A 22,207-nucleotide genomic window follows, 5' to 3' on the forward strand; every position below is an offset into this window, starting at 1 on the left:
TTCCAGACTCATTCCTGTTCCTGAGCCATCCACAGCCGTCTGTGTTACCAGAGACCCAGACAGAGGTAGTGGACCCGGATTCCATGCCAACCGCTGAAACAGCCACAGCACCTCCAGTCCCAGGCCCGGAACTGGAACAGTAACCAGCACCAGCAATTGCAACCACATCTTCAAACTCAAAGTCAGAGGGCGCCAGTGAGCCAGAACTGGCAGAAGCAACAGACAGCCATACCCAAGGGGCTCAGCCCTCAGGTGCACCAGCGGAGAGTGGTTCACCAGCAACGGAAACAACCCTATCACCTACATCGCTTCCAGAGGGACCAAGCCCAAGTCCACAGTCTGAGGAAGAACTTGTGACCCCAGCCTCAAGGGAACAGTTCCAGACTGAGCAGGAAGCAGATGACAGCCTTCAGAAAGCGTGGGCGGTGGCACGGAGCACCCCACCGCCTCTCAGCTCTTCTAATCGATCCCAGTTTGTTATAGACCAAGGACTTTTATACAAGGAGATTCTTTCTGGTGGACACCGGGAAGAATGGCAGCCGCAAAAATAGTTGGTGGTTCCAACTAAGTACCGGGGGAAGCTCTTAAGCTTAGCCCATGATCATCCCAGTGGCCATGCTGGGGTGAACAGAACCAAGGACCGGTTGGGGAAGTCCTTCCACTGGGAGGGGATGGGCAAGGATGTTGCCAAGTATGTCCGGTCTTGTGAGGTATGCCAAAGAGTGGGAAAACCCCAAGACCAGGTCAAGGCCCCTCTCCAGCTACTCCCCATAATTGAGGTCCCATTTCAGCGAGTAGCTGTAGATATTCTGGGTCCTTTCCCAAAAAAGACGCCCAGAGGAAAGCAGTACATACTGACTTTCGTGGACTTTGATACCCGATGGCCGGAAGCAGTAGCTCTAGGCAACACCAGGACTAACACTGTGTGCCTGGCCCTAACAGACATTTTTGCCAGGGTAGGTTGGCCCTCCGACATCCTTACAGAGTCAGGATCTAATTTCCTGGCAGGGACCATGAAAGAACTGTGGGAAACTCATGGGGTAAACCACTTGGTTGCCACCCCGTACCACCATCAAACCAGTGGCCTGGTGGAAAGGTTTAATGGAACTTTGGGGGCCATGATACGTAAATTTGTCAACGAACACTCCAATAATTGGGACCTAGTGTTGCAGCAGTTGCTGTTTGCCTACAGGGCTGTACCACATCCCAGTTTAGGGTTTTCACCATTTGAACTTGTGTATGGTCACGAGGTTAAGGGGCCATTACAGTTGGTGAAGCAGCAATGGGAGGGGTTTACGCCTTCTCCAGGAACTAACATTCTAGATTTTGTAAGCAACCTACAAAGCACCCTCCGACACTCTTTAGCCCTTGCTAGAGAAAACCTAAAGGATGCTCAGGAAGAGCAAAAGGCCTGGTATGACAGACATACCAGAGAACGTTCCTTCAAGGTAGGAGACCAGGTTATGGTCTTGAAGGCGCAACAGGCCCATAAGATGGAAGCATCATGGGAAGGGCCATTCACGGTCCAAGAGCGCCTGGGAACTGTGAACTACCTCATAGCATTTCCCAATTCCTCACTAAAGCCTAGAGTGTACCATGTTAATTCTCTCAAGCCTTTCTATTCCAGAGACTTACAGGTTTGTCAGTTTACAGTCCAGGGAGATCATGCTGAGTGGCCTGATGGTGTCTACTACGAAGGGAAAAAAGATGGTGGCGTGGAAGAGGTGAACCTCTCAACCACCCTGGAACGTCTGCAGCGGCGACAAATCAAGGAGCTGTGCACTAGCTTCGCCCCATTGTTCTCAGCCACCCCAGGACGGACTGAAAGGGCATACCACTCCATTGACACAGGTAATGCTCACCCCATTAGAACCCCACCCTACCGGGTGTCTCCTCATGCCCAAGCTGCTATAGAACGGGAGATCCAGAACATGCTACAGATGGGAATAATCCGCTCATCTACCAGTGCATGGGCATCTCCAGTGGTTCTGGTACCCAAACCAGATGGGGAAATACGCTTTTGCGTGGACTACCATAAGCTAAATGCGGTAACTCGTCCGGACAACTATCCAATGCCATGCACCGATGAGCTATTGGAGAAGTTGGGACGTGCCTAGTTCATCTCTACAATAGACTTAACCAAGGGGTACTGGCAAGTACCGCTAGATGAACCTGCCAAGGAAAGGTCAGCATTCGTCACCCATGCGGGGGTGTATGAATTTAATGTCCTTCCTTTCGGGCTTCGAAATGCACCCGCCACCTTCCAGAGGCTGGTAGATGGTCTACTAGCAGGACTGGGAGAATATGCAGTTGCCTACCTCGATGATGTGGCCATTTTTTCTGACTCCTGACCCGAACACCTACTACACCTGGAAAAGGTCTTTGAGCGCATCAGGCAGGCCGGACTAACTGTTAAGGCCAAAAAGTGTCAAATAGGCCAAAATAGAGTGACTTACCTGGGGCTCCAGGTGGGTCGAGGAACCATAAACCCCCTACAGGCCAAGGTGGATGCTATCCAAAAGTGGCCTGTCCCAAAGTCAAAGAAACAGGTCCAATCCTTCTTAGGCTTGGCCGGGTACTACAGGCGATTTGTACCACACTACAGCCAAATCGCTGCCCCACTGACCGACCTGACCAAAAAGACCCAGCCAAATGCAGTTAAGTGGACTGATGAGTGTCAAAAGGCCTTTACCCAACTTAAGGCAACGCTCATATCTGACCCTGTGCTCAGGGCCCCGGACTTTGACAAGCCATTCCTAGTAAACACGGATGCATCTGAGCGTGGTATAGGAGCAGTTCTCATGCAGGAAGCAACGGATCACAACTTCCATCCTGTCGTGTTTCTCAGCAAGAAACTATCTGAGAGGGAAAGTCACTGGTCAGTCAGTGAAAAGGAATGCTATGCCATTGTGTACACCCTGGAAAAGCTATGCCCATATGTTTGGGGACGGCGGTTCCAGCTACAAACTGACCATGCTGCGCTAAAGTGGCTTCATACTGCCAAGGGGAACAACAAGAAACTTCTTCGTTGGAGTTTAACTCTCCAAGATTTTGATTTTGAAATTCAGCACATTTCAGGAGCTTCTAACAAAGTAGCTGATGCTCTCTCCCGTGAGAGTTTCCCAGAATCCAGTAGTTAAAAAGTGTTCTTAAAATGTAAAAGTCTGTTAGTTATATACTTAGTGGTATATGTAAAGGTGCATGTATTGTATTAATCTGTTTATTTTAAAGTTCTAGGAGGAAATCGCCACCAGTGAGGTTCCCCACTGTCTACAATTTGGGGGGCGTGTCATAAACAGATAGCTAAGGATTAATGTTCTTTTACCTGGAAAGGAGTAACCTGAAACACCTAACCAGAGGACCAATCAGGAAACAAGACTTTTTCAAATCTGGGTGGAGGGAAGTTTGTGTGTGAGTCCTTTGTTCTTGTCTTGTGTCTGTCCCTCTCGGCTATGGGAAGGATTTTTCTATCTCCTGCTTTTCTAATCTTCTGTTTCCCAGTTGTAAGTACAAAAGATAAAATAGTGATTTATAGGGTTTTTATTTTGTATTTACATGTGTGTACTTGCTGGAATGTGTTAAATTGTATTCTTTTGAATAAGGCTGTTTATTCATATTTCTTTTAAGCAATTGACCCTGTATTTGTCACCTTAATACAGAGAGACCATTTTTATGTATTTTTCTTTCTTTTTACATAAAGCTTTCTTTTAAGACCTGTTGGAGTTTTTCTTTAGTGGGGAACTCCAGGGAATTGAGTCTGTAGCTCACCAAGGAATTGGTGGGAGGAAGAAGTCAGGGGGAAATCTGTGTGTGTTAGATTTACTAGCCTGACTTTGCATTCCCTCTGGGTGAAGAGGGAAGTACTTGTGTTTCCAGGACTGGAAACGGGGAGGGTGGCGTCCCTCTGTTTAGATTCACGGAGCTTGCTTCTGTGTATCTCTCCAGGAACCCAGGGAGGGAACACCTGGAAGGAGGAGGGGGAAGGGAAATGGTTTATTCCCCTTTGTTGTAAGACTCAAGGAATTTGAGTCTTGTGGTCCCCAGGGAAGGTTTTTGGGGGGACCAGAGTGACCCAAAACACTAATTTTTTGGGTGGTGGCAGCTTTACCAGGTCCAAGCTGGTAATTAAGCTTGGAGGTTTTCATGCTAACCCCCATATTTTGGACGCTAAGGTCCAAATCTGGGAATATGTTATGACAAAAGTCCATTGGCACATATGACTGTCGACAAAACAGTTTTACTGAAGCATAAGATTTGGAAATGTATTAGTACCTTTGGGCATCAGAAAATGTTATATAAAATATGGTCCTAAATGACAGTCAGATACCACATGGGTGAGTATGGTGCACAATCCAAGACAAATAGCTTAGCTAGGCAGAATGTGTGCTGCTGAATGGAAGTGAATGGCACCAAGGAGAATCTGAAAGTCATGGAACCTCAAATACAAAGTTGTGATTTTTAAGAAATGGCCGATAAACCAGAGGCACTGAATCGGACATGGTTAACAAAAATGTAGGGCAGCAGAATTAGCCACTATTATAATAATGGGCATAGCTGGTAAGACTGTAGGAGAAAGATCACTTGGTTCCTAACCCACATTCAGTCCATGTACAGACTGAAAGCAATGAAGATGCTTATGCCTAATATGAGCTTCATGTTACCACAGTGAAAGAAAGCAGAAGGAAAAACAATTTGTTTTCTGCTAAGGGATATGGAGGGCATGACATATTTATATGTGATGGGCCAGATCTTCAGCTGGTGTAAATTGGCTTCAATGGCGTTATGGCAAATGTCACTAGCTAAGGATCGGCCCGTACATATTAATTATGTATGCCATTTAGTAAACTTAATTATATATGTCGGTTCTTACAATTCTTTGTTATGGTCATTATGTGCTATTGTCTAAAACAAAGTCCAATCATATTTTAAGTAAGAAATACCTGAGAAAGTTTCCAGTTTCAGTCCCCTATGGTGACTGTTCTCATTTCTCTGTTTACCTTTTCAGGAAGAGTTCCTCTGGAATGGTGATAACAGGCAGCCCCATTGTCTGAATGTTCAGTTCCTGCAATCCATTTAGCTTATCTTGTAAAGTTTGGGCATAAGGAATATCCTTGGATGCCTTCTGCAGCCAGGTATGGGTTGCCTGCAATGACACAGTGCATGTGTTTTCCAGAGTAGTATGAAATAACTGTTAGCTTTAAGCCAGTGGGACTACTCATTTGCTTAACATGAAGCACAAGAGTGAGTGCTTTTCTGGAGAGGAGCAGATGGACCTGATAATGCAACCCTTACACACTCTAGTGATTGCTTACACAAGTGGTTCTAGTAAAATGTGTTGGACTGCTCCTCAGGGTTGCATGATCAAGCTGTAATATTTTTAGAATAAGTATTCACACTTACCATGATGAATTGTGAGACAATGTGTCTCAATGTCATATCTGTATTAGCCACTTTCCGATCCAGCAGCTCATTGGCATGCTTCTGTAAAGCCTTCGGATAGTCTGCAAAGTCAACAGGGAAGTTGGCGGACATCTTTTTCACTGCTGTACTGGTGCCTGAATTCCACTCTAGTTCAATCTTCTCATTATCTGAAAATCATGAGTTCGGCGGGGGGGGAAATAAAAATTAACAAAATCACGTTACTCTTGTATGGCTCATGGTACATAGAGATGTACTAGATAACAGATGTAACAGGAGATTACATGTATGGTTTTCACAAATGGGTGAAGTTTCTACATCATGATAAATGCCCATACCATATCTGAAAGCAACTCTCTCTGAAATCGAGTTCCCATAAACCGTTGCAGATGAGTCCATCTGAAGAGAAACCCTGTTCAGTGAATGATGAAGCAATGCTTCAGTTATGAGTTCAGTCTGTAGGCGAGGGATAGAAATGACACCTCCCAGCATTGCATCTTTCTTCCCATCATATCTGTGAAAGCAAAATAGTAACAAACATGAACGTTCACCAGTTTGGCTATATTATGGCTGGCACTTTTTCAGGAACAATTATAATTAAAACTGGAAAAAGGAATTCTAGGTCTTGAAAGGAATGGGTTTATTTGGACCTAGGAACTTGACCCATGAACTGATTAGTGCTCTGAAATCCCATTGATTTCCTTGGGACTTCACTGATGTAGGAAAATTATTATAATACTATTGTAGAGCTCTTTCTGTCCAGGTATATATGGACCAAATACTAAAATCCTTACTCAGGATAAACCTCCCGTTCATATCAATGGTAGTTTTATCTAACTGAGTAAACACTAAAGCATTTGGCCCTCTATGGGCAATAGTTTACTACTGAGTCTGATCTTCCTCTAGCTTAAGCATTGTACACATTTGTAACTTGCTGGCTTGAGTAGACTTAATCCTGATTTTACATTGGTGTAAATGAAAGGGAATCAAGGTCCTTGAACTTTGTTAATGCCACTGGTGTTAAAGGCAGCTCTGCATGAGGAACATCCATGGGGCAGCATCAAAATAAGAGAATTCTGTTGAAGAATGAAGGGTATTAAAGAGTGTGAACAATTCACTTCACTGTGGGTCTGTGAGGCAGATAATTTTAGGATCAAGGGAAAACTGCCATTAGTTATAAACTCTTCCATAGATGCTACTGGAAATATTCTTATCATGAAGAGGGGAATTCTTATAGATATCTCTCTGATGTTTTTATTTTTATTATTTATTGAGTGCCAATGGCACACCTGACACTCTACCAGTATAACAGAAGATACAAGAATTACCTCAATGAATTTGTAACCGAAATTATATATGTCATATATAGTGTGAAGAATCCATTCTGAAGCTAGATTGTACTTATTTTCTTTTTATTTATCTGTAGTGGATTATAGAGGAATGGCTTTATGGCAGAAATGTGTTTTAAACAGGGATTTGAGTGAAGGGAGAGAGAAGTCACATGGTACACATAGATGACGGACAATCTCTGTGTGTCTAGAACAGAGGTCAGCAACCTTCAGCATGTGGCCCATCAGGGTAATCCGCTGGCGGTCTGTGAGACATTTTGTTTATGTTGACTATCTGCAGGAACAGCCCCCCACAGCTCCCAGTGGCTGCAGTTTGCCATTCCCAGCCAATGGGAGTTGCAGGAAGTGGTAGCCAGCATGTTCCTGTGGCCCACACCAATTCCCTCAGCTCCCATTGGTCGGGAACAGCAAACCACGTCCACTGAGAGCTGCAGGGGGCCATGCCTGTGGACAACCAACATAAACAAAATGTCTCGCAGCCCACCAGCAGATTACTCTGATGGGCCACGTGCCGAAGGTTGCCGACCCCTGATCTAGAAGAACATACTCTTGAAAACCCTACTGTTAATAAAATATTCAGTTACCTAGTTTCAAAATATTTGGAAAGTCTAACAGGATGTCGGGATTACCTTATGCGACCAGTAAGAGTAACTTCGGGAACTTTCTTGTTACTGATGTCTAAGATAAAGGTATATGCCTTCCTTTCCAGAGTGGATTCATCATTGACTCTGAAGTTAGTACCAAAGTCAATATCAAAATTTGGAATTTGGACATCACTGGTCAAAATCTTCTTGTCTCTATTGTATCTGAAGGTCAGCGTGGCCTCACTTTGTCTTACACCTGAAAAATGCACCATAAATTATGTCTTTTTAGGCTTTTATAGAAAGATGAATGAAAAAAAATGAGCATCTGAAAATAGCATTACCCCAAATATCTAAAGCAGACAGTGAAGGGAACAATTTGAGTACATAAGTTGAAATTTGCTCTCCTTGTTCTTTCAGATTTCTAGGGATTCCATCCAACCTACTGGAGATGCTATATTGTCTCTAATTACCTCTCTGCTTGCTCTCTCTCTTTATCTATCACTGATCTTCTTCAGTTTGTCTCTCCATATAATTTGATGTTGGTTCAACTCTTTTTTTCTGTAACAGATTTTCAGTATTTCTGTGCATTATTGACTAATCATTTATTTTCATATTTCACCTAACAATGTATCTTTCCTCTTGCTTATACGGTGCCTCATAATTTCCCTTCTTTATTGCTTTCATGTATCAAGGAAATTTTATTATTTAACATAGCAAAACATTTCGAGATACAAAATATAGCTATGGTCCTTCATAACACCTGTGCACTGGAACTACTCATGTACATAAAACTGAGGACACACGTTTGCAGGTTTGGGTACAAAGATTGTTTTGTATTGTATGTTGTAAATAGCAATCCTAATTTTGTTAATCTGATTTTTTTTCATGGCATTGTCACAATTCAAAGATGAGCTAAGTCTGATTGTTCTTTAGATTCTTACCTTTTGCCTCAGTGGTAAATTTCAAAGTGTCTACCAGGTCATTTTCCTCTCTCTGTAGCTCATAGTTAGCATTTGCAGAGTATTCCTGTACTGATCCTGTAGGCTGTATTTCAATTTCAATCCTAAAGAATGGGGAAAAGGTCACCTATACTAGTAACTAACAAATCCAATTAGTATAGAAAATGGTAAAAAAAAGTCAGTTCCCAACCAACTTGTTTCTGAGCTGATCCTGCCTGTCTTTTATTAAAGTACATGAAAAAAAAGCAGTATGTACTGCAGCCATAATAGAGATGGTTGACTTTTGTGGGGTAGACAAAAAATCGATACAGTCAAGGATGACACAACTGACCTGCTTTCCCCAGTCAGTGGGTAGTATGGTGCTGCATCTGTGTAGCTGGCATTAGAGTAAGCTACTTTAGTACAGTAATTTAGACCAACGAAGAAAGGTTTGCAAGACGTCCACGACTCTCTGTTCTCAATCAGAGGTGGAATCACTTCAGTTTTGGTTGGAGAGACCAAATATAATGTGTTACTGGAAAAGAAAAATAAGTCTAGTTATTCTCAAGATATGTATCTAAATATTACTGTTATTTGATAAATCCTATTTATGAGATTACTTTTTAAGTGAAAACCTTCTGAAAAAAATATACCTATCACAAGGTTAAGTAACAGAAAGCTTTGGAAGTAGCAAGTAGTGAGAAAATGCTAAAATTATGTCTTAATAATTATTATATAATAAATAACCTGCATGCATACAGATCCTTTCATCTTAGAATCTCAAAGTGATTATGATAATTCAGTATCACCCCATCACATAGATTTGCATTGCTATTACCAACATTTTATAAAACGGGAAATTGAAGCATAAACAGGCAAATATTATGAAAGTGAGTAACAAATTCAGGAATCGTTCAGGCCTTACTCCCGGGCCCTAGTTTGCTCTGACTACTATGTTACACTGAGAAGGATGTTATCCTAGCTTTACAGTAGGAGTCATTTTCCAGAATAGCAAAAATCAAACAAACAAATAAAGAAAGAAATCAAAAACAAAAACAAAAAAGCCAACCACCATCAAAATAAAATCCAGTACAATATTTATCATTCAGAAGCAAAAAAGCAAGAAAGAAAGGAGGATGCAATCTGGAAAGAGCAAATATTCTTATCCAGGTTCAAACACCTGAAGCTGAAAAGCTTGGTAGGGGTCTTTGGAGCAGGGATGCTGAGTTTTAATTGTCCGGCTCTCAAACCAACTCGGGCTTCTATTCCAGACTCATGGTATATTTTGGAGACCATCTGCACGCCGCTTCTAGCAAATGCTGGGATGTTTGCTCCCACATGAGTTATAAACTCAATTGCCATCGAGGGTTTAATGACCAGGTCTGCTTGCATCTATGGGGAAAAGACAAAATGATATATTTCATTCCCCAAAGAACATCATTTAGTTCTGATAATATCAATGTAAGAGTAATGTTCTCATTCTTATTGATGGACTAGACCTAGATATTAGGTTAATTTATCAAATTAATGTTGTTATTCAGTAAAGTTTGGTCACTAAGACACACTATAGAATCTGAAGGAAAAAGGAAGTGGTATTTGTGGGGCAGCAAATATGGGGAGAGATAACTCACGGACAATGAACTTGCTTTATAGTTGAAGCTGTTCCCACTGCAGAGAGACTTTGAATAAAAATTGGCTGTTTGGAGAGCCTCATGCAATTTAAATCCTGTCAGAAGAGACTTTTCCACAGTGGGAGGATTATACTAAGCTCCAGTGAGTAAGAGGTTTGACAAATAGGAATGGGTCCAAAGATCTATCTAAGCTTTCCCAGTGTATAAGAGCACTCAGGCTCAAGGTTTTAATTTGGTTGATTACCAAAACAGAGGCCAGATGCAAAATCTGGATGCAGATTCAAAAATTTACAGCCCCAAATTTCAGAGGTGTTTGGACTGGAGATTTTGTTCCAAACCTATTTCTGGTGACTCAGGATTTCAGGGAAGTTAGCAGGCTAACTTGGGTTAATTTGGATGAATAATCTTAGATAGCTATATAAAACTCAGGTATATTTTAATATTTGTTTTGTTCAATTTGTTAGCTTAATATTGCCCTCACCCAATGACAACCTGGAAGCATTGTAATTAATAATTTAATCTTTGTTTCTGGAATATTCTGTATTGTCTTTGACAACTTGCGATATCTCTGCTTTATTCCCAAAGGAGATGGCACACTTGTTAGGGGAATATAATATCATGACAGGAATTAAGACTCACATTCTTTGGTTGAATCTTCACCCCAGCCTTGGCTCCAGGAGTTGCAATTCCAGAGAAAGCAACTTGGAGCTGCAATCCTGCTCCGGTTGGGAGCTCAAATTCATTGTCCATAAAGATGTAGTGAACAAATAAGTCACCCTCTGTACCTTTTGAAATGGCCTGCACAATCTGTGAATCAAATAAGGAAACATTAAACAATTAAATACTTTAATGTAGGCTTTGTAACATTAAAATGAATCCTAAGATGAAGTATAAAGGACCTTTTAAAATATCCTTTAATCATAATCACATAATCTAAGACTATAATTCTTATACAGTACAGAGACCAAGACGGCACAAAAATATTACTTTATGAGGCACAAGCAAAAACATTCACAAAGAACACTTGTCAAAATCCAGCTTTTAAGAAAAATAAATATACTTTCTTCACCTAAATCTGAGGAAACAATAGTGACCATCTGATTACATGGTGATAGGTGCAATATAATTACCTAGGTGGGTCAGATTAGGTAGAAGGGTGAAATCCTGGCATCACTGAAGTCAACGGTAAAACTCTCAGTGACTTCAGTGGGGTCAGGATTTCACCCAATATCTCTAAAGTGCAATACGTTTACTTTCCTTTTCAATATTATAAAACATTTTAAAACATTCCTGTATGTTCTACCTTCATTAACCCTTTAGCAATATAGCACATGGACAAACATTAAGATTTTAAGGATTACTCCCATGTTGGTCTCAATCCTGCAATGGGATCCTTTTGGAGTCAATAGGTGCATCCTTGTGTCTCAGCAGACCCCCATCGGCTTCTCTGGGACTCTGCGTGGATCTCATTGGTGGATTAGATCCACAGCATGTGAAATCAAATGGAATAAAGATATGGAGATAATCATGATGTTGAAGACATTATTATGAATCTCACATTCTTCTGTTGTCGAGATGCACAATTATTTTAGGTCCAGATTCTCAAAGGTATCTAGATACCTAATTCCCATTAGATGGATTTGTTTCAATGGGAGTTAGGCACCTAAATAACTTTGGGGATAGGGCCTTTGTCTTTTTTTGGCTAAATGTTGACACTACATTTTAAGTAATTTTCTTTCTAAGTGACTAGTACTCCATTCAAATATCTGTGCTTTATTTGGAAGATAAATATAAAAAAATATCTGATAGAAAAACCTAATGTGAAATATTTTCATTCTGTACTTCAGAAACATACCTTCTCTGGAATGGCCTGCAGAGTTTTAATGCTCTTCAAAATCACATTTCCCAGTAGCTTGAAATCGTTGAGTTTCATGTACCCAAGTTCTTCTCCCAGGATTCGGAGGTAGGCCCTAGCTTCAGGAACTTCTTTGTTTCCCATTTCTTTTATCAGTTTTTCAAAGTTCAGCATTATTCCTTTCATCACATCCTGAGAATTCAATCAAAAAGTACCACAAAATAAAATCCCCTTGTAACAAGTCTGAGAATTTGATACACCCAGTACAATTACATAATGGCTACCAGCTGATCTGCACAGATACCCTTATTGGAGACAGAACTCTGGAATTTTGGTTCCTAAAACAAAGGATTCTAAGAAATGCAATAAAGGAAAATCACCTTTAGTTAGGTGTAACTAGGGATTTTATCTTCTGTAAATTAACCATGAGAGGGTAATGCTCCAGAAATGCAATACGTTACACATGCTGGAAAGTACTGAACACAGATGAATGCATATGCAAAATATTTATAAAACACTGTCTAAAGAACAGTCTGAAAGTATACCTGTTCCTGTCTGTCATCCTTGGAGTAACCAAAATAGTCAAAGAGCACCTTGGAAACATGCTCCGGAACTCTGCCGTCAACCCAGTACAAAGCCTTACTGGCACTGTCGGGAAAGAACCCTTTCTGCCCAAACAATGCTTCTATCGTTGGCTCAAAATTCTTCCCATCCATGCCAATCTGAAACACAACAAGACAATGTAATGACTGAGACAGATTCCCTGCTTCTAGGGAGATTTACAGCAAAGAGACTCTCTGGTGAAAAAATGGTACGTTTTAAAATGTAAACTGCAATGACAGAAATCTATAGAGAAGGCACATGCCTGCAGCTGGGGAGCAGAGCATTTGATCTCTCTTTGGGTAAAACTCACCCCCTTGCAGAGCATCAGCACAAGACCTATGAATTGCTTACATCCCTCCTAAACCGGAATATGAGTGCTCAAGTGTGACATTAGGGTGCATGAACTTCAAGTGGGGCTTTTCCACAGGGGTGAATTTTATGCTTAATGAGATCTTGAATGACTCAACCTAAGCCTGAAATGCTCACAATGGTAATGTGTGCCAAGAAAGGGCCAGTCTGCTCCAAAGCCCATTGATGTCAATGGCAGGGCTCCTTTTAACATCAGGGGGGTTTAGATCAGGATCTTGGTGCTTGTAAAACTAACATATTTAGTCACTGCAAGTCAGTATAAGCAAACAGAAAGAAAATACGTAAAAACTGAATAATAATGTAAGGATTTGACATCTGTTGTACCTCAAAAATATCCATTGGGCTAAGTCCATACAACTGCAGAGTAGTTTTTAGCATTGTTTCTTTAGGAATGTAGGTTTTTGGATCGAATATCAGATTTCCTTCTATTTTGGCTGAGACAGGATCATTCCCGGGCAGGGAAATATGTTTGGAAATCTGATAATTTTGTGAAAACTTTCTGAAGTCATTGGCTGCTGGAATCTGAGATCCTTTAAGAGCTTCTTGTACTTTGTTTTTAAGACTAAGAAAAAGGAAATTAATTGGAATACAGTTAGTAAACATTCCAGAAATCAGCTAGTCTTCAAACAATAATGATTCCTTCTGTGTTTAGTGAATGCTCTGCACTTGTTCATGTAGAAAAAGCAAGGGTAAGAGCCAGAACCTCAGTGGGTGTATCTGTATTGTATCTGTATCTGTGGCATATCTGTATTGAAACCACCAATTTATACCCGCTGATTATCTGGCTCTCTGACTTTAAATTGTTTAACTGAGGCTATTTCAGTTCATCATTCCAATTAGGCTTAGAACTTCGTTCCTACGTCAACAAAGTACAATTTAATTGTACTTACTCTTCGATGCCTACTTCCTCAGAGTCCAAGATGTTGGCAATGTGAGTAGCAACAAAGCTTTTCACTTGTTCACTTTTGTCCCTTAGGAGCGCTCTAGTGATCTTGTTGAGATCAGATGTGGAAGGATGTTTCATCAGCATGAGATAGGCTGCCAGACGTTTATCAACTGGAGCATCGGCATTTTGGAAAGCTTTCAGAAGCACAGTACGGTCCTGTACCAACAATGAAAGGTACATTAGTGCACTGATAATCTGGCTAGCAGATGATATTGCCAGAGTCTGATTGGAACATGTTGGGTCAAATGATTCCCTTAATCACACTCGTGTAACCTTGTTGCAACTTTACTGGAGTTATAGAGCAGCGAAGCTACTTATTTCTAGGACTGGTAAAAAAAATTCATTAAAACTTTCTTTTGATGGAAATTTTCATGAACAAAATCTGCTTTTGTCAAAACTGAAATTCATTTTGGTTTCTGGCAACTGAAAATGAAAACTGTTTGTTGAAAACCGAAACATTTTTAGTTTTTATTTTGTCAACAAAAGGCCAAAAACTTCTGAAGAAAAAACTTTAGATGAAAAATGAAAAGGTTTTTGCTTGACATTTTTCTTAGGGAAAAATAAATCATTTCCCAACCAGCTCTACTTATTTCATATATATCGCATAGTAATTCTGATTATTTCACCTTCACAGTACACAAAAAAAACATTCCCTGAAATGTATCAGAGGGGTAGCCGTGTTAGTCTGGATCTGTAAAAAGCGACAAAGAGTCCTGTGGCACCTTATAGACTAACAGAAGTACTGGAGCATAAGCTTTCATGGGTGAATACAAGTTGCCATAGGACTCTTTGCTGTATTCCCTGAAATGTTTGGGGTGATGTACAACATCTTAACAACTATTTAAACTGTGAAAAAAGGTCCTGTAAGCTCTTTGGAGATAGAACTGACTTTTTAAACATTTCTGTCTAGCACGATGCAACCCGTGTGGGTTAAACAAACCTGATGCTGCTGTAGTGCAAATACAAATAATATCTAGCTCTTATACAGTGCTTTTCATCTATAGATCTCAAAGCACTTTACAAAGGAGGTCAGTACCATTATCCCCATTGCAGAGATAGAAAAAATGAGGCACAGAGAGGCTGACTTGCCCAAGGTCACCCAGAAGGCCAGTGGTAGAACCAGAAATAGAACCTAGGTGTTTGTCTAGTGAATTACCCACTAGGCAACACTACCAGAACAAATATCCACCCAGTAAAAGCAATGAGCCTGATTCTTCTCCTCTCACTGTAATTAAACCTGTGTAAATCAGAGGTAACGCTCTTGAAGTCATTGGGCCACATCCTCATTGTAATTACTTCATTGAAGACACCATCCAGTAGCAGTGGACATATCCAATTCTGCTTTCACATAATTAAACCTGTGTAAAGCAGGTGCAACACAATGGAGCTATGCAAATTCACACTTGCTAAAGATCTGGCCCATTGAGAATGCTGCTGTGAGAGGAGTATCAGCCCTGGTAAAATCAAGGAAGGGGTTTTAAAGAAAGGCTGGAGAATAGATAATGGGGAAATAGCATAAAATATTCATGGATGGAGAAAGCCTGCTTTGTTTAACCATTAACTAGAAGCATACAACTGAGATGAGCCAGAACTATAAAAGATTGATTTACCTCATCAGTAATAGTCATTCTTCTCAGTGCCTGGATGGCTGCTTTCTGAACAGAAATTGACGCAACTTCACTTTTGATACATGTCTTCAGAGCAGATTTCAGGTTTGGATTAGCAACCTCCATTGCCTTGCCCATGTTTCCAATAGCCTGTCAATTATGAAAACAAGGTAATACATATATTTTCCCAGTCAATAAGAATGTTATACTGCATGCTGTGATTTTAAAATAATAGATCATATAAAGAGAGAGAGGCAAATTAAAATACCCTAAGTGTGAGGTAGGTTAACTCGTCATTCCCAGAGCACTCATTGCCAATCATTGACTCCATAAAGTTTGCAACATCCATTATTTCCTGTGTCACAGTTTTCTTGTTCTCGTAGAAACTAAGGGAAGACAGAAATGAACCAAAAACCGTTAGAAACACCTTACTTAGGTGTGTGTAGGGAATCCTTTTCTAAGTCAATTTGCACAGACATAGTAATCTGAATGATTAAATCTCCAAATAATGATTGTTTCAGAGTTTGTCCTAACATTTTTTTTCTGTACACGTATATGCACATATACTCACTTGGTAACAGCATGGCTTAAAGCATAAAAAGTAGCTCGACTTTGCTGATACTGGGCCATGTTAAGAATTTCCCGTATTATTTTGGTACATGGAAAAGGCAGGAGTCCAAGGCTGTATGTGACTGCGTCCGCCACCAGAGGATCAACATTTCCAGTTCTTATTATTTGAAGTATAGAACCCATGCAATCTGGGGTACCGCACTGAATCAGACCCTGCACTGTGATGGAACTGAAAGGGAAAGAGATTATTGACATTAGTCCAATGTTCTTGAGTATATGTCCATGTTGCATATTAGAAAGAAACGTGCAGCCAGTGTGTTAAAACTATATTTAAATGAAGATAGATATTTTCTACAATAGAAATGTTTTTACGTCTCTATGGAGTCATGAAATTCAGATTTGAGATTCAAATCACAAATCAGAACTTCATGAAATCTGGAGTGGCTCAGAGTCAGAGCTTTCCAGTCAGGTCCACTGTAGAGACCAGTCCAAAACCTGAAGTTCAAATCTAGATCCAAACTTCCACGAAGTCCAGAGGAGGGTTTGGAACTTGGGTTTTGGTTCAGGTGTATCCTTCTCCATCTCATCAATATCTTTTATATCTATGTGTTCTGTGTCTGTATCCAGACTTGTATGCGTTCTAGTGCGAGTGATATATTCATATATCTCTATGTGTCTCAAAATATATCACACGAATGGCCATTAAAAATCAGTTAAAATTGTATTTTTACAAATTATGCTAATATCATAACCAGCTATGAACTGTTATTTCTATTCATTGTTTGTATTATTGTAGCACTTAGGAGCCCAAATCGTGGCCCAGGAACTCATTGTGCTAGGCACTGTCCAAACATAGAACAACCAAGACATTTAGTCACATGTGTCTGTCTTGAACCATCTCGCCCTCTGCACATCCACAAACCAATCACAATCCTCAAAGACAGCGTAACATGAGTTAAACGGAGGCTGCTTTTTTTCTGCGTATGTGTAATGGAATAAAATGCAGCCAGGAGGGAAATGGTGGAGCAGTAGATTTGTGCCCCACTCCTGGACCTCCAAAAATTTGCTCTCCACAACTGGAGATTTGGTAGTGGTAGCACCTGGTGCCAGGGCTTGCAATCAGTGCATGTTAACACATCTACTCCCTGAATAGCCTGCCCAAGGTCTAATCCAGATTTATCTCATAGTAATAACCTGTTCGTGGGGGAGCGGAGCGGAGGAGTCACAGGGCGACTGCTGACACTTGTGATAAAGGCTTATTATGCTGTTGTGCAGCATTTATTACATGACCATTTAAGGGAGAATTGGTACAAGTTCTGGATTTGATCCCATATAATACTGAGCAGTGTGATATACTAGCATTTATATATATCAAAGTAACAGTTAATGAGCAAATGAAAAATATTACTATCTTGTGGAAGGTAAGAATAAACCTGTTGAAGTAAATTATTACCACATTGGACTTGTGTGTTTATGGGATAACATTTAAATAGCTTTCTGTCTCTCCCTCAAACATACTCTTAGCAGTCTTTCTCAGTGTCCAACTATTACAGCATTTAAGATATTACTTTAGGCTATGATTAAAACTGTTTACAGGAGAACATCACCTCTGCAATTAAATTTGATTCAACATTGCCAGGCTTTGTGTTTACACAATGCGAGAGCTACACTTTTTATACATTACCTTGAGGTCTCCATCATCTTCAGTAAAAGAGACCTTAGAGTGTCATTGTGTAAGCCTCTAAGTCCAGTTACAAATTTGTAAAAAAGACTTGCTCTCTGCTGGTTCTGCTGGGAAGCTGACAACTTCTGCAGTTCCTGGAGGACCTTCAGCACAGCATCTCCGTGCCGGAGGGATTTGGTATCAGCACTTTCCAAGGAAAGTTTTTTCTTTTCCAGTTTATCTAGCAAACAGGAAAAGCATTATTTCTTTCTGTAAGGACTGTGATCTACAAACCCCACACTGGGCAGCCAGGAGCCCAGAGCAGCTCAGCTAGCCCTACCCTGCCACACTTGCAAGACATGAACAGGCTGGAGGAGGAGTTAAAAGGGAGCAAAACAGCTCACTGGTGGCAGATCAGGGAAGACAATGGACCTGAAACTTGCAGCTTCTGAGGAAAGGGCTGAGGGAAGGCAGGACCTCTCCCAACAACAACTTCCTGAGGGAAGAGAAGACTGCTAGAGGGCTTTCCCTTCACCCTCTCCCCTGGTTCTTGTCATGCAGACAGAAAGCAGAAGACCAGAAGTCTGAAATGCAGGCAATGCAGTGTTTATTGGGGTTAGTTCCAAGCAAGCATATTCATAGCCCTACACATTGGCAGAGTCTGTTTCCTGGTGTTCCATTCCCAGCTCCAATGCCACAGAGCCTTTACCCCACATCCACCTGCCAGCTCCGGTGCCACAGAGCCTTTACCCCGCGTCCCCCTTCCAGGCTCCGACGCCGCAGAGCCTTTACCCCGCGTTCCCCTTCCCGGCTCCGACACCGCAGAGCCTTTACCCCGCGTCCCCCTTCCCGGCTCCGGTGCCGCAGAGCCTTTACCTCGCATCCCCCTTCCCGGCTCTGGCGCTGCAGAGCCTTTACTCCGCATCCCTATTCCCATCTCCGATGCAGCAGAGCCTTTACCCTGTGTCGCCCTTCCCAGCTCTGACGCCGCAGAGCCTTGCCTGTGTCTCTGTTCTCCATTCCCCTATTCCCCATTCCCACCTCCTCCTCCTTAGCAGGCCCAAATATACCTGCAGTGCACGCCCCTAGTCACACCCCTTAAAACTTATAGTCCTGTTCCATTTTTGAGGGTCATGAGTTGGGGTCTTTGTTCCACCCCTTTTGTACCCCATGGGTACAGACTACCCTGACTGGCAAGAGACTGGGGACTGACCTGGCGAGGGGGCCAAGTCACAGGAGGAGGCAGCTGCTACCCTGAGAGAGACGGAGAGCACTGCTGTGCAAAGCACGGCCATGAGGAATTGCCCAGTGGTGAGCTGACCCTCTTCACACCTTCTTGTCACAGACTTCAAACTTTGAACCACAGTGGGATGATAGGAAGTTGCCTAGGGAGGACAGCCTTAAGGATTTCCTGGATGTCAGACCTTTGATAGCCCTCGCAGGGCCCTGAGCTGGAGCCTGGTGGAGTGGGAGGTCCCAGGCTTCCCTACACCCCACCCCACACCCTGCATATCTAAGGCCTAAACCCTGACCACTAGGCAACACTTCTCACAAGGGCAGACCATCACAGAGACATTTTAGTTTCTGATTCCTTGAAGCATCTTTCCTGTTTAAATAACAGGATCTTTATGAAGTTTTATATAGGTACTGATGTAGCTGAACAGTGCATTTGTTTCCCAATATCTAGAATTATTTCACATATAGGTGAATACACACCATTGCTATTTCCTGAAGGTGATATGCTGCTTTTTTTTATTGTAGGTGGTTAGGCATTTCTTAACAAAGCTAATCTAATTTGGTCAGTGGGCACATTTTATGAGGAGTGCATGCCCAGATGGGAAGCCAGAAATGTGCCACGATGAAATGGAAACATGTTTCAGTACTGCAGACCTACCTTCATCAAAGTTTCTGCTGTTGATTTTGGGGGTTTCAACAAGTTTCAGAGTCTGCGTGACTTGTGCCATCATACCATACTGCTTTCTAGTAAATGACAGAAAAATGCAGTCCTTTAGTTGTGGCTAAATTAGTTGTGCTTCAGTTGTACTGAATCCATGGACAGTAAATCAGGGCAGAATTTGACCTATTAGCATTCTTTATGACTATTTACCAAGGAAGGGTAATGATATATAACATGCCACCTACTTGTATGAGGAAGGCAGAAAGAGGTGATTTTCTCTGCAGTTTACTTCAGCCACATGCTTTCTCCTTAAATCTATAGTGTACTGACAGGATTGACTGCTGCTGAGCAGGGTGGCTAGTGGACTGTTCTGTAAAACATAGTTTGAGGAACATTTAGCATATTTTGTTTTAGTGAAGCGAGCACATTTCTGAGGGCCATTTTTACTGAGCTGCAACATTAAAAGTGACAGCTAAGCAACATTAAAAGTGATTAGCTAAAGCGCAGCACCACATTGGGAGTGGTGCTGCGGTTTAGCTAATAATGAAATCACAGCCTTGTCTAAAGAAAAACTGTGCCAATATATCAGTCCATATCCTGCAGTCTCTTCACAGCCAACGCTCCTGAAGATATCTTGTCCTGAGTATCAGTGAAGTTATTATGGTGTTTGCTTGAGAATGCATTGCAGGACTGAGCTCCTACAGCCAACAGGAAAGGACATGGCCAAATCAGTTTTTAATTTGTAATGAAAGAAGTTGCCCGGTGCAAGGGCTCAAGTATTTTTTTTCACATTCATAACGGATGCAGCAAACCAGAGGTGCCAGAGCTATGAACGGTCAAGCCTGGAGGTGCCCGGGCTCAGCCCTGGCAAGCTCTGACACAAATTAAGCACTGGCCCTTATCATTATGAAGTAATTTGCAATGGTTAGAATAATTTAGACACTTTAAAACTGTGTATGTACTTCACAGTCCTCCTATGGACTCCGTAGTTACAAATGGTTTAAAGATTTCCATCAGCAACAAACATTAAAAGAATAAGCACAGGAGCATTTGGTACCGTGGAACAAATCTTCCAGTGTGTGTGTTAGCTTTTTTGTGCATGTTTGCACCCAGTCTACTTGCATGCACAAATACTCTGAGTGCCTCTGAGGATGGGGCTTGTCAAAGGATTTATCTTGGTGCATGCAGAAACTTCAGCTACTTTCATACAAGCTACTTTCATACATATGCTGGTTACATGCAATGGGCATATGCATGTTGGAAGATTTGGCCAATAAAGTTTAATGGGCTGTCTAGAAAACCTTGGGCCTGATCTCATAAGGTGCCTCATATATAAAATCAGTTATTCCAAAGCATTCTCCTAAAAAACAAACAAAAACAAACCAAAAAACAACACATCACATTGCAGTATTTGTGAGACCAATGTGCAAGAAGTTGAGAGGATATGCTTTTCCCAAAGTTCAGATTTTTCCATTGTCTACCACTAATGGCAGGAAGCAAAGGCAGAGGGTCAGATTCTGAAGAACTAAAATAACTATAATGAAGCACTTTCTTAAATCACATTATGCCATGATGTACTTACCAGTCCCTGTATGAGGGCAATTGGGCTGACATAGTCTCTGATGGGATTGAAGTTATCGCAGGTTTTCAGGTTTCTATTAATTGAAATAACGGATGCTGTGTTCCCTTTCCTATCCTTGACTTCAACTTCACTGTTGCACTTCCCATATATGGTATCCTGGAGAGCAGGAAAAATTAACATCATTGTTCATGTTACCAGAAGGGTTCAAGTCTAGTCTGAAATCCCATTGTCTGAGTAAGAACTTCAGGACAGGGCCCACTTAGTGGGTTTTGCAGCATTTGTTAAAGAAGTAAATTAACTGTTCCTCAGCTTCCTACCATGGAGATTGTTTTTAGATTGTCTTCTGTTTCCATTGGCACCATAAGTGCTGAGATGATCCCTCTCTTGATGTTCAGAATGTTCATTGGTTCATCCTTCTCTGAATACAGCTGGACCTTCTTCCCATCCTGAGTGCTAAATTTCAGTTCATACCTGCCCCCCAAAAAAACAGTAGGTGTGAGACAAAAATAAAAACAAGCTAGCCAAGAGCTTACCATCTTAATTATTGCCAAATGCTCCATGTATATCTAGATGTAGAATTATATATTATTCATTTGTATTAATGTGACTCCCCAAAACTCCAATCAAGATGGGGCTCCATTGTGCCAAGGACTGTACAAACAGACACATTTCAAATAATTTAAAACAGAATTTAAAATATTCCCTAATAAACCAGTTTCTGCATCTCTCCCTTCCCCTTTTTCATGAGAAGTAGTGATCTTGGGTTCACTGCTTATTATTTTATATTGCTTTGTTCTTTCCCCCAATTCTGTGTAGACTATCCCCAACCATGATTCTACTTAGTATTATTTCTTTTTGAATACTGAGTAGGAGACTACTGACCACTAATACCACCTCCATTCTGGTGTATATACTTAAAGAATAAGATGTTGTAAATTTTGAGGACATTCAGTGAAGAGCAACAAGAATGATTTGTGGTCTGGTAAACCTAATTTATAGGACAGGATTAAGGAGCTGAGTCTATTGAGTTTATTGTAGAGAAGGCTAAAGGTAAAACTGATGGATCTGTAAGTATCTATACAGGGAGAAGATTTCTGACATTAGAGCACTCTTTAACGTATCAGAGGGGTAGCCGTGTTAGTCTGGATCTGTAAAAGTGGCAAAGAGTCCTGTGGCACCTTATAGACTAACAGAT

General features: G+C 41.3%; 1 protein-coding gene across 1 annotated transcript in view; it reads right to left on the minus strand.

Moving 5' to 3' along the window:
• The window catches only part of APOB (apolipoprotein B), a 67,617-nt gene that overhangs the window by 19,730 nt on the left and 25,680 nt on the right, over positions 1-22,207 (minus strand). The window contains exons 4-23 of the mRNA XM_050951650.1: positions 21,330-21,483; positions 21,013-21,168; positions 19,676-19,800; positions 19,428-19,513; positions 17,555-17,774; positions 15,872-16,099; positions 15,569-15,686; positions 15,304-15,450; positions 13,638-13,849; positions 13,072-13,309; positions 12,321-12,497; positions 11,776-11,967; positions 10,560-10,727; positions 9,470-9,681; positions 8,642-8,824; positions 8,293-8,414; positions 7,397-7,607; positions 5,757-5,932; positions 5,401-5,588; positions 4,998-5,143 (exon numbers count right to left, since the gene is read on the minus strand). Of these exons, the coding sequence (XP_050807607.1) occupies positions 4,998-5,143; positions 5,401-5,588; positions 5,757-5,932; positions 7,397-7,607; positions 8,293-8,414; positions 8,642-8,824; positions 9,470-9,681; positions 10,560-10,727; positions 11,776-11,967; positions 12,321-12,497; positions 13,072-13,309; positions 13,638-13,849; positions 15,304-15,450; positions 15,569-15,686; positions 15,872-16,099; positions 17,555-17,774; positions 19,428-19,513; positions 19,676-19,800; positions 21,013-21,168; positions 21,330-21,483 (3,459 nt within the window). The remainder of the gene's footprint in view (positions 1-4,997; positions 5,144-5,400; positions 5,589-5,756; positions 5,933-7,396; positions 7,608-8,292; positions 8,415-8,641; positions 8,825-9,469; positions 9,682-10,559; positions 10,728-11,775; positions 11,968-12,320; positions 12,498-13,071; positions 13,310-13,637; positions 13,850-15,303; positions 15,451-15,568; positions 15,687-15,871; positions 16,100-17,554; positions 17,775-19,427; positions 19,514-19,675; positions 19,801-21,012; positions 21,169-21,329; positions 21,484-22,207) is intronic.

This window comes from Gopherus flavomarginatus, chromosome 4 (assembly GCF_025201925.1).
Source record: "Gopherus flavomarginatus isolate rGopFla2 chromosome 4, rGopFla2.mat.asm, whole genome shotgun sequence".
Lineage (NCBI taxonomy): Eukaryota > Metazoa > Chordata > Testudines > Testudinidae > Gopherus > Gopherus flavomarginatus.